The sequence below is a fragment of the Ptychodera flava genome, chromosome 13, assembly GCF_041260155.1.
Source record: "Ptychodera flava strain L36383 chromosome 13, AS_Pfla_20210202, whole genome shotgun sequence".
Taxonomy (NCBI): Eukaryota; Metazoa; Hemichordata; class Enteropneusta; family Ptychoderidae; genus Ptychodera; species Ptychodera flava.
The window spans coordinates 26,732,667-26,745,350 of record NC_091940.1 but is presented as its reverse complement, the minus strand read 5'-3'; the positions used below and the strand labels follow the sequence as shown (position 1 = coordinate 26,745,350).

General features: G+C 37.4%; 1 protein-coding gene across 1 annotated transcript; it reads right to left on the bottom strand.

The window, feature by feature from the left end:
• Window positions 1–461: 461 nt before the first annotated feature.
• LOC139148534 (uncharacterized) lies at window positions 462–12,169 on the bottom strand. The gene is made up of 8 exons (XM_070720022.1): window positions 12,074–12,169; window positions 7,435–7,691; window positions 6,461–6,606; window positions 5,101–5,212; window positions 3,768–3,920; window positions 3,235–3,360; window positions 2,555–2,680; window positions 462–704 (listed from the first exon to the last, which is right to left on the bottom strand). The coding sequence occupies exons 2-8, from the start codon at window positions 7,609–7,611 to the stop codon at window positions 462–464; spliced, it is 1,083 nt and encodes a 360-aa protein (XP_070576123.1). The 5' UTR covers window positions 7,612–7,691; window positions 12,074–12,169.
• Window positions 12,170–12,684: the final 515 nt, after the last annotated feature.

Genomic DNA, 12,684 nt, shown 5'->3' with positions numbered 1-12,684 from the left:
GTCGTCAGTGTGTTACTGCTTAAACTATTGCATGTGCTCTACTATTGCTTTACCATAGTAAATAGTGTGCCTAGTTGATGGCAACTGAATCTGAGCTGAGTTTATCATATACACTTTTTACACCACATACACCATAATATCTTTCTAAGTCTTCGGACAAAGCTGAACAAATAAAAAAATATATTACCACACTGAAAAACAGGCCCACCCTTCTTTCTTCCATCGGCTATTGCTGTATACCTACCACCAACGGCAACCTCCACTCACTAAATTCATCGTTAAGATTTCATAAGGTAAACGATTTTTTGCGTCTATAAGTTGTTTATTCAGCGGCCTACCACCGGGGTTTAAGGATTGCGGCCTTACCTTCTGCATATACGGCAAGCGAGGCGTCTCGGACAAGGTCATGATATGTACAGTGATCTCACCAAATGACCACGTGACAAAGTGTCAAAAACTCATTAAGGTGTCAGAAAATAACCAACATACCTAGCATCTTCCTCTGCAAGCAGTCTCTTTAAGGCCTCGATTTCAGGCAAGTGTGGTTCATCCAGACAAATTCTAATTTCTGAGGATTTTTTAATCACTATCCGTTGCAGCTCTTCTGCTTTTCTTTCCAATATTTTGATTTCTTTCTCCAATTCCTCACGCTGACGCTTGGCGGCCTGCTCGAGTTTGGCGTAGTCACATTCAAGCTTGCGAATCTGATGTGGACATAAATTTAATACATATGCACACACACATGATACATGAATGTACAGCGAAACAGTTGCAAATAATAAACTGGAGGTCAACAAAAGAATAGAAATACTATCTAAAAAGCAAACATTTTTTTGACTGCAAGACAAAGGGGAAGAATCCGACATTTGGATACATCAACCAAACGGAGAGTGAATGAGTGAATAAACAACTACCCGACAAAATAAACTCTATCATTAGGTCTGTCACGGTTGACCAGCAAGTGACACGACATGGCGGAATTACAGGATTATATAAATTTGATATAATTATATATTTCTACAAGTCAATCTCGGAAACCATTTTACGTCAATAAAGTGACTTTGCGAAGCAGTACAATATTGACATTGACATAAGCACTGAATCACGGTAATCGCTGTTGTATGTCGTCCTAATGCTATATAACGAAGGCATCAACATCGGGACTTGTCTGACGTTACAGTGAGGAACTGACGGGACTGCGGTACGTGAACTTGTGTAGGTCGGAAAATTCTCAGTATGCTCGCCAAAAGAGGACGACAAGGTCGGATCGGCCTATACAGAGATGACCAGCTTGCATGCCCTGAAGAACCATTTGGGTAGTAAGACAGAAAGAATAAAAATGTAAATTACGAAGATGCTCCACAACCCTGGGCTGCAAATCACCATCAAAGCCATAAAGATCATAAGCCTTACATTTTCTGGATATCACACTAAATGTCGATGATGGGAAATGCCACCTAGACTGGTCATCCCTGGAAATCAGTACATTTTTGACTGAGGTAGCTAACCAGCATAAATAAATAAATAAATAAATAAATAAATAAATAAATAAATAAATAAATAAATAAATAAATAAATAAATAAATAACTAGATAAGTGGAAGACCAAATACAAGATGCACGTACATCGAATCAGGCCCCCCTCCATAGCCCATCAAGTAAGGATAGAGGGTTTCTTGTTAGGCCAATTTTTCCGAATCTTTCGAGCACTAGACGATGACGTGCTTAAAGCCAATCATTGCTCAAAGCCAGTTAGCATTTGTAAGTTATGACACATATGTGATAGTCAATAATCGAAAAGAAAAGTATAAAAGAAGCAAGACATACGGTTTAACAAATTTTAAGCAGTAGTGTAAACAATTTACAACCAAAAACCAAACCTAAAAAATTCATTTGAATATGTGTTCATGTCTACGTTTAACACGCATTTCTCTTAAAGGGCAAAGTTACACAAATACTCAATAAATAGAAATACTGGCAAGTATGCCACATTTTCATGAAAAAAAAACGGTCTGCGTTATTTAAATCATATTCAGAAATCTCATAAAGACAAAGACAGTACACATATAGCCAAGTGCAAATGCTGGAATAAACTTAAGGTGGTTCGTGCCGCGAAAATGAAAGCCCTATACTTCTACTCAAAATTTCTTCAAGACAACTTTCAACCATTCTCTTTGAAAACCAAGAATAAAAATCGAGAGTCACCGTACAAACTTTGGTACTAAACAAATGAACCATCTTACAGTTGCCGACCTTTGACATTCAAAATGGCTGCCATCCCTGTGTTTACTCTAAGGGAAAAAAATTAACTTTCGATTTTCACAAAAAATTAGCTGATGTATAGTTATGTATGTACAGTGTTTGCGTGCGTGCGTGCGTGTGTGTGTGTGTGTGTGTGTGTGTGTGTTCGTGAATATTTTGGGTGTCTGAATTTTATCATTGCTACAGTAGGAAATATAATATTATTGCTAAATAGTACATTCAGCTTTCCTTCGATGGCTACACTCGACAGCGAATAAATAAATTGAGATAAAAAATTCAAAAAGCGACCTTGCCTCGATTCTCAAGGAAGAAATTAGTTCCTCCTTCTTCCCCATTTCAGCTTTGAGTAAGCACTTTTCCATTCTCTCCTTCCTCAGCTCCTCAGAATATTCAGCGATCTTCTCCTGTAATTCCTTCATCTGTACATGACATAAATGCTCATTTAGTGGCAAGAAAATAAATAAATAAATAAAAGACATAATGTTTTATACGCAAACACACACACACACACACACACACACACACACAATATATATATATATATATATATATATATATATATTGAATAAATTTAATAAAATATAAAAAATGTTTTATACGCAACACACACACAATATATATGACCAATTCTCTCACTTAAAATCAAACATAATCTATTAAGATGATTGTTCCAACTTAAATTTTCATCAAGAATTACATCAAGAATTATCATACTCCGAGAAAAAGTTCCAAGTGAAAAAAATATGAGGCTTTTGCGTATGAGTTTTAGGCTGTTTAGTAGTTTCGCTATGAATCACCATGTACTTAAAAACCGAGCGACGAGTGACAGTACATGTAGGATCGTCTGATCGTATTCGAATTGATGATATTCTTTCAGTTCACACTGGATTTCAATAGAAAGCTTACAAGAACTGTATCCTCCTCTAAAGTTACCAAAACACAAAAATATGAAAAATGATCAAAGACACCTTACCTGAAATTTCAAGCAGGTAATTTTCCCCTCGTAATCTTCGTTAATACTAGTCAGTCTTCTTACCTTCTCTGTTATTTCCGTCTTCTCCTTCGAAAGCTTTTCGATCTCAATTTGTAGCTCACTCAACTGTGCATGAAGATCAAATGCAACACCATACGATGGACCTTGAACTTCTGACAAAAAATGTTTGTAGCATTCTGAGCAACTTTCCGTGGCATTTGGCAAAATTGATACCTTCACTACCTAAATGGTTGCCATGGAAAGATGCGCATCAAAACGGATACCATTTGTTGTTTATTTCGACCCTAAATACGTCTTTGATGATAGTTTCGTGAAAGTCGGACCTATTCTTATTCGGAATATGATAATCATTTAATTCTTTATTCAATTATCTTATTACAATCTCGTGCCAGGCACAGAAATGGCCCTGGGCCCAAGTGTGAACTAGCAACTGACACTTTTGCAGGCATCAGTGCGCTCGTGTTAGATCCACACTCAGGCCCCCGCACGTTGGTAGTTCAAACTGTACTCACATTTTTTCTGTATCTTGACTCAACCATGCATTTGTACTGCCGCATGCGAATTTCAAAGTCGTCCTGGCATGTAAACATTTGGTATTTGTTCTGCTCTACCGTTCTGGCGCCCATGTTGCACTTTTCAAAACGCCGTTTAAACTGGACATGTTCCTAGAAGAAAACGAGAAATCATAAGTAGGTTACTGTAGAAAAAACTACTCGTTTTCTCGTTTGGTTTGTATATAGAGAGGTTGTGTTGGATGGAGTACAGTGGTGTATCATGTTGGTATTAGAAAGTGTGTTGACTGAAAGAGCCATTTATACAAGGCAGGGCAACTCCTTCCTCTTATAGTATACATCGGAAAATTACGTCGGGTAATATTGCCCGACAGTAGTCGGGAGATAACGTCATCTATACTAAAGATGACCTAGTGATCAAGTTAGTCAAAGTAGTTATACTGAGAAGGGATGGTAAATACAGCAAAATCTAACTCTGTCGTGAAAGACATGTACAATCGGCGTTGAAGTCCAACTGTACATGTTGTGGAGTGACCTCATGCCATGATGGTGAACTACTCTACGGAAAGGTTAACATGTCTCTGATTTGAGAGGGCAAGGTTTCCTGTTGTATATGACTGATATGACTGTCTCCCGACATCATGCTTTGCAGTCGTCATCATGCAATGATGTATATGTTACCATATGAGCACAATTTGTACTCCAGAGTCACAAGGTCTAGGTTTGTCTTTTAAGGTAGGGTGCGCCTTTGGGACAGAAATTCGGACTCGAATTTTCACAATACTTTTCTGATCTACCACTTGTAGGGGTTCATTGTAAAGCTCTTGGCGAAAGAAAACTTTTCATCGTCTTTTTTCGAAAATCGAAAAGTTTATCTTTCCCCATAGAGTTAACACAGGCATGGCGGCCATTTTTGAGTTTCAAATATCTATAAATCCTGGGTAATTTCTTTTTCTAGCATCGAAATGTGAACTGTTACCACTAATTTTCATTCTTGATTTTGAAAGAGAATGGTTGAAAGAGAATGGTTGAAATATTCCTTTCGGCAAGTTTTAGCAAAAGTTTAAGACTTTCACCTTCGAGGCACATACTCCCTTAATACATCTTCAAAACAAGACCTGTACTCTACAGATGCAAGATATGGAAATTCTTTGGCATCTTACATATTTACATCAACGTACATCGGGGTGAGCTGAACCTTGGTGGCTTAGATTACTTGGGGAAAGATATTTCTGTGGCCAAGGCCTGCAAAATTCATCTGACTCGTAGACATTTGAAAAAATGGTAAACATGGTAATTTCGAGATACGAAATACCCGAATAACTTTTAATACCTTATTCTGGGCGTCAAGTTTAGCACAGCGAGTTTCCAGAGAGGTGATTTTTTTCATGTATTTTTCCATCGTGTTTTCGTATTCATCGCACTTGCTCTGCAGAGTTGAACATCTAAATGGAGAACCAATAACACAAGAATCAAGGACCTCACCAATATTAGTGTCAGACTCACACACTCACCTCAGACAAATATCTCTGCGACGATTCCGAAAGTATAGTCAATCATGTCGTTGGGGGCGCCTCTGGAAGCATCGAGCAAATCCAGTGGCATGTACGTCAGTGACAGGTTAAATCTACTGGCATTCTGGACAAATGACATAATGAGAATTGTAGTGCTCCTGCGTCAAATTGCTAAATGTAACCACTCAATTAATCACATCATTTGCTTTCAATCACATAGTATGAAGGTCCCACAATCTGGCCCTAACCCTATTTGTACAACAGTGTTAGTCTTCAAACAAATGATATTCCTTTTAATCTGCTTATTATTTTTTGAAAGTATAAGAGCAGATGGTAGATTTACAGCAAGGAAATTAATATTGTAGACTCTGGTACTCAGATCACTTTCAACTCCAACAAAGTAAGCAGAGTCCAAAGTTAGCTGATGAAATTATTTCGTATCAATCTACTAAGTTCCAGAAAGAAGCTATCTTGTAATGCACACAGCAACATACAGGAGCAGCTTTTTAGCTAGCCCATGTATATCACATGCAAATAGTCTATTTGCTGCCTGTGAGATAGCGTATCAGTCATATAGCCGAAGGGCTCTGCTGCAAACATTAAGTACAGGTCATTTTGACATAACGTCAGGCACTTGGGTGCACTAAAGTGTACTGTACATAAACAGATGTCATCAACAAGATTTGAGGCAATTACTTCAGTTCCTACTGCTCTGCATGAGTTTGGAACGAAGAGAAATTAGCAACAAAACTTTTGTAACCAAAAGCGCGGAATCAAGCTAGGAAGAGCATAATGTATACGAGAAGTGGAAAGGACTTGACCTTTGTCCCGATTTTGCTTATTCTTTCCCTACGGACGGGTTCATTCACTTCCCGTCTCTCAGTCAAGGCCACCAGAAAAAATAATTCTGTCCAAATCCCATAAACCATTTCGGCAACGATCATCCGAGATGCATATACTTCTTTAATCTTTGATACTTCCAGCAAAAGATCAAACTATTGTCTGGATGAACAGTATCGTACCTGTTTAGACAACTGCCTGAGAACATGTCAGTAAATAGCTTTAACGACAATACACCCGGGTTTTGAAAAAAGTAGTGGCGTTCTCAACTTCATATAGGTTTTCTGTCAATCCTCCTTTTCATATCCAATCAGTTTCTCTCAAGTCACACTCTCTTACCTTTTCTGAAGGCAGAATTCAACTTCGGAACTTTGCTCTTTTTCCAGACGATGTCTCTCCTTTATCCTTTCCAATTCCTTTTCGTAAATTTCTCTGATTTCCGTCTCTAACTTTTCAATATGTTCCACGAAGCAGGAAGAATCAGTCTGCAGAAAGGTTCATATTCAAAGAAATTAAAAATCTTCCAATCTGCCTTTTGGCATTTGTCGAGTTATTCAAAGTTAGAGGTCGATTAAAAGGAAACCTGGTCTAATATATGTTTTACAGGTATAAAACTTTACTAAACTGTAGCTGTACATGACGAGGATCATCTATGTGTTATTTTACCAATTCTACATACTGTGATGAATCACCAAACCCAAATGAACGAAACCAAAAGTACATTCGAACTTTGTTATAAAGAACATTACTCAACAAGGCTGGTAATCTACATAACTGCCAATTAAACTTGTGATTCTATCCATTTGTCCACGTGTCTCTTTTTCGTTCGACCGTGACGTCAGTCGGCCCCCTTAACCGTCCTCCCACCTATTATCTTCAATCACATTTTTCATAACCTCCCTTTACTTAGTCAATCCAACATGGCACTCCGTCCGGCTGTTATTAAGACCACCCATCACTATTTATACACCAACAAAAATATGCAAACAACGAATTTCTTTGCCCCTTTTTAATTACTTGCCTACTTAAAATTCTGACAAGCAATCTTTTAATTAGTCTTCATGATGTCCATTTGGTCACATATGTTACATAAAAGATTTCCAGGCATTATTGGAGAAAAGGGTACGGTAAGACAACCACAAAATGACAACTATTCTGCCTGATTTCGTCTATCATCCATGCATCAGGGTAACGCGTATCCTTCAATGAATATTTGCTCCTTTCGGTAAACATTGCCATATGAAAGTCATTGCATGTGCATCGTATCATGGTATCAGACCTGGTGTCTCCAAAGTTTGTCATATGAACCTCACCTGTACGCAATTTTCATTCTTCATCGCTTGAACCTTTTGAATATAGCCGACAAGCTTCTCGCGGAGGCAGCGTAGCTTGGCTTTCTCTTGCTGGCGAATTGCGTCACCACACGGCCATGAACAGAAGTCCGCCCGGTCCTCAAGCGGGCACTCGACGTAGCACGGAACAGAACACATTTGCGTAGCGTCAGTTACTCTTCAGATGGAGTTCCTGCAGTATTAGCGATGCTGTGACCGCCTTGAAAGTGCTGATTCTCCTGGAAGAAGTTTTTGCAAAGATACAGATGTAAAGACAAAGAAAAATTGAAAATGCAGTCATTTTCAATTGAACTCACCTTTTCTGAATTACAACTGTCCGATGTGAAAGGTGCATGAAAGAAACTTGGTTAATGAACGAGCAGGTTACTAATATTTTAGTTTTTTATTGTTTAAATCCAAGGAAAACTAACAGGCTTGGAAACAAGCACCTTGAAAGGCGACGTGAAGCAATGTCTTCAGTGGTATGACAAATTACAACGTTTGCGTAATAGCATAAAATATCTTATAGGACCCTGTTTTGGATTTGAGTTCACACAAGTACAGCAAAGTAAATGTCTTCTTGTTGTCTCTTCGTGTGTGTGTGTGTGTGTGCTTGTTTGATATCCAAAGAACTCCGAAATTTAGTAAGCAGAGAAACAATTTTGGAATCTCTAGAAATTGTTTTATTTTTGCTTCCATGGCTCAAATGATAATGATTTTGAGGGAAAAGAAGATAACAGCCCGAAACATTAGTCACAGCTAAGTCCATACAACCGTCAGTCGTTCCAAGGGACCGTATCACAGCTGTATATTGACATATTCAAAATTGACAAACACAGTTGGCGACCAAAGTACAAAACATGTACGATTCTCCTCCATACTTATGTCTGTTCAGAGGTCAGTTACAAGATACATTGAATGCGGCGTCGATAATTGTCGATAATATATGACCAGGCAATTAATTATAAAAGAGTTCTCCTGTATAATGTGTGGAGGGACTGTGCTATACGTTTAATAGTACATAGCCAGATATTAAAGGGCTTTACACGTTCAAAAGCTGATGTTGCGCAATACCACTCTGTTTTGCAAAGATTCATTCAAAGTTCAACAATTTGTTGATCAAAGATTGAAATATTGGCAGATTTTACTTTTTAGCGTGACAGACAAGCAGCCGTAAGTTTGGTGAAAAAAGTGTAAATTTTTGGAAATGTCTGCTGATCATATGTAACTGATCATATATAAAAAAAATAAACTCCACTCTGGCTAGGTCAAATTTCCCGAAATTTTCACCTCTCATCCTTAAAATACTATACAACAAAAAAAAATTGTTTGGCGATTGTCCTTACGTTTGGAATAAGAGTCATTGTAATTTTGTTTATCATGTTTCAATCACCTTTTGAGTACAAGTCTTTCAATCCTGCTACTTAAGAATGAGATTAGTGTTACGATGCCCCATATTTATTTTTGTAAGCTTGGTCGAGAGAGGTACAATAGCTTGGCTCGAGAGCTTCACAATACGTTGTCACGTGATATGTTCCAAGATTCTGTGCAGATTATATATAGTGGACATTTTTATGTTACTGCCGACAAGGTGTATGTAGACGCGTTCTCAGAGTGCGCAGGTAGATCTGAAAGGAGCCCGCCTGTCTAACTTGGGAGCTTGCTGCACACGCCTGTCTTACCTGAGAGATTGCTGCACCACTGACAATATAGAAAACTGCAGTTGACGGAACCAACGCAGGACGGTCAACGTTATTTCTTCGATGTGAAAAGAAAGTAGAGGTAAACGCTACTCTCAGCGTCACGAAGTTGCGGAATGTATACCGAATGATCCATCGCAATGCAATGTCGCACTAGACTGGACTGTTGAGCTTGAAACCACGCTTCGCAGACTTTTCTGTCTTTTCTTTTTTTAATGCTCGAAGCTCTCGACCAAGCAGGGTAACTTTTGTATATTTTTATAATTATTTGTGAGTATCTTAGTTTCTACTTTCTATTTTCTATTTTCTATTTTGTTTATTTTTGAAGTCCATAATGCGGTTTGTGTCTTCACTGTGAGTGTGTGGTTATTTCTATCATTACAATAGATAATGCAAGATGAAATTTTGTTTCTAGTTTCAAACAAGATATTGAATTTAGTAGCGTCAAGGTTTTTAGCTAAATTAATTTTTATTATTTATAGCATAATTGAGTGTTTTACCCAAAGTATGTACTACTGCATCCGTCAAGCAAAATAATGCTGCTATACGGAGAATTACAGTATTACTGGTATTAGACTCTCTGCTCTTTAAAAATATACAGTATGGATTGGGGTTCATGTTCTCTTTGATATTAAGATATATTGCTTTTCAAAGGGTGCGCCCCCACGATTGATCGATTTTAATTATCCTCTTATGATAAACTCAACAAGACGAGGCATGTTTGTAGGTCTTTTATCAGCAGTGCGTTGCCACCGGTTAAGCTAATCATTAATTTGCCTTGCGTTGTGTCAAATAGCACTTACGTATACAGATAGGCGAGATAGCCTTCAATCTGTTGACCATTCAGTCCAAGATTACATCGATTGTAGTCTTATACGGAATGAAACAATTTTAAAAATCCCGTAAACATCTCAAAACGCTCTGCATTTCATTTTATGCCATACTTTTATTTATTTTTGAAGTGTACACACTTGCTTGTCTTTAATGGGATTCAGAAGATTGTATGGCAATTATATTTTTAAGATAATAATGTGTTAATATTTTTACCAACAGGCTTTGACTGAGAGAAGCTATAACTGTAGTAGAATATCGGTTCCAAAATGCCTCTTTTGGTCTGAAGAGCGAGATCATAATATGAAGTTGATTGAGGTCCGTACACAAAGAACGGTGCATGAAAACAACATTAGTCGAGATAAGTTTACATGAGCCTTCTTGCGTAAGTAGTCTTTTAAGATATCTTATTATTCTGGTTTATGTCTGAGTGACAACCAGAGAAACAACGCACTTTTAGTTCTCAGATAGATCAAGTACTCTGAACACAAGTATACATTGTGATTACTGTTGGATCTACTATGTGCTAAACCGCGTTGTCATCACAACGATAACAATACACGTCACACGTGTTTACACGAAGTCAAAAAGTCAAACACTGGGCGTGAGAACGCGTAAGAGGAAGTTTACCGAAAAAATAAGATAAGGGAGCTTTCAGTTATTACGAGGGCGTGGGAAGGAGAAAGGCAGGGTGGCCATCATGTACTGTGTTACCCTCCCCCTTTCAAGTTTCTTTAAAACCTGACCAACCCCTCTGTTCCAAATTTGAAAGATTGGAATGAGTGTGTGTGACCTCGCCAGAACAGCTTGGCACAAGGGACTCCCATTCGTACCCTACATATATATTCACACCCATTTGTTTGTGCCCCTGTCATGCTACTATCCTTCTGAATTTGACCTTTGTTTTTTCATATTTACGACATACTATTTAAGACATACTACTCGTATAATCATATACTGCTCGCATAATCAGTCATTATGTGTGTGCGTATGCCCCTTGGACTCCGTGCATAGTGAATGGATAGCTTTACATGGAATTCTAATATAATATTTGTTGTACCTGGTTGAGAAGGACCGTGGTTGTACATATGCACTTTTAAGCTGCCAACTCAAGTCAATATAAATGCACAGATAACAGCCGCTCATGTATTTTACGTTTCACTCATCTAGTTTTTACTGGATCAGTCAAAATTTGATCTTTACAGGAAAATAATAAAGATGTATTGAGGGTACTCCTGCTAATAAGTCTAGCAAATCTACCGTTAAAACGTGATTTTACATTATTTTGCCTTTTTAGTCAAACTTTAATGTTAATCGATTAAGCAAAAACTAAATGGCGAAACCAAAATTACATGAGTGGGTGTTAGATATAGCTAATTTAGTAATTTAGTCTTGGAAAATGTTTTAATAGTTTACCCAATAGGCTCACATGAATAGTGAACTGACATTGTTTAGTGAATTCAAAGATCATAGTTGTTATATACATGTGCAATTCTAACCACCCAACTCTAGTCAAATACATTCATATAAATTATCAAGCATATATGAGTGCACAGATATACCAAGATATATATATATATATATATATATATATATATATATATATATATATATATATATATATATATATATATATATATATATATATATATATATATATATATATATATATATTACATTAGCATATGTAGTTCCGGTTCAACAACTAAACATCAATGTGCCTTATGTTATTGACTAGTAGAGTTTAGCAATCAGACATAGTGTACATTACAGTTTGGCCTACAAAGCTGTGCGCATTCAATACCAAACGGTAGTCTTAACTGCCATCGAAAACCATTCAAACATTTTGCTTTGTTACCTTAGTACATCAACATAATAGGGTTCAATATGACCAATGTGGTAGGCTCCTCGACGACGATAATTTAAATAAGAAAAAGTGATTAAATTTTGGCCGGACAGGATTTGACTTGGTAAACTGAGAGTTTGCGTTCAAACATGGACTCTTTTGACTTCAAGAGTGAGATCTTAATATTGAAGTTGATTGATGTCCTTAAAATCATGAGGACCGATGCATGAAAAAATTTACTTACTTCAAGATAGATTTGCACGAGCCTTGATCTATCCTAGTATCTCGGTTTCATACCAGAGTTACAACAAGAGTAGCATCGCCTAGATCACAGATACATCAAGTACTGGGATCATATGTGTATAGATGGTGATGGTTTTTTGATCAACCGTTGTGTTTGCACGTTGTCATCACAACAGTAAACATTACACATCATATGATCATACGCGTTTACACGAAGTATAACATTAACCACTGGGCGTGACGGCATGTACTGGGAACGAGATAAAAGTCTGAAACGTAACTACAGTCTGTCACAGTGGACAAATTTAACAGTTGAAAACAAGTAGCTCAGCTCGGCATGTCAACACTAACTGACATCGATAGTTAATCTTTTCTTTCACTGAAGCTGTGCTCCAAACGCGGAAGAGTGTTTTAGATCAATAACGACGAAATTGTCTTTTGAGTGTTATCATCACTCTTTCAATCACCACCGCTCTGAAATGCATAGTTTGTAAACAAACAAGTGCAAAAATAATGTTTATTTTTGTCCAAAAGAAGAAAAAGTGCAATATACCGGACCGGAAGAGTTATCCCTAGTATTTCTGATTTAAATTTTGAGCCTCTTCGCTGATG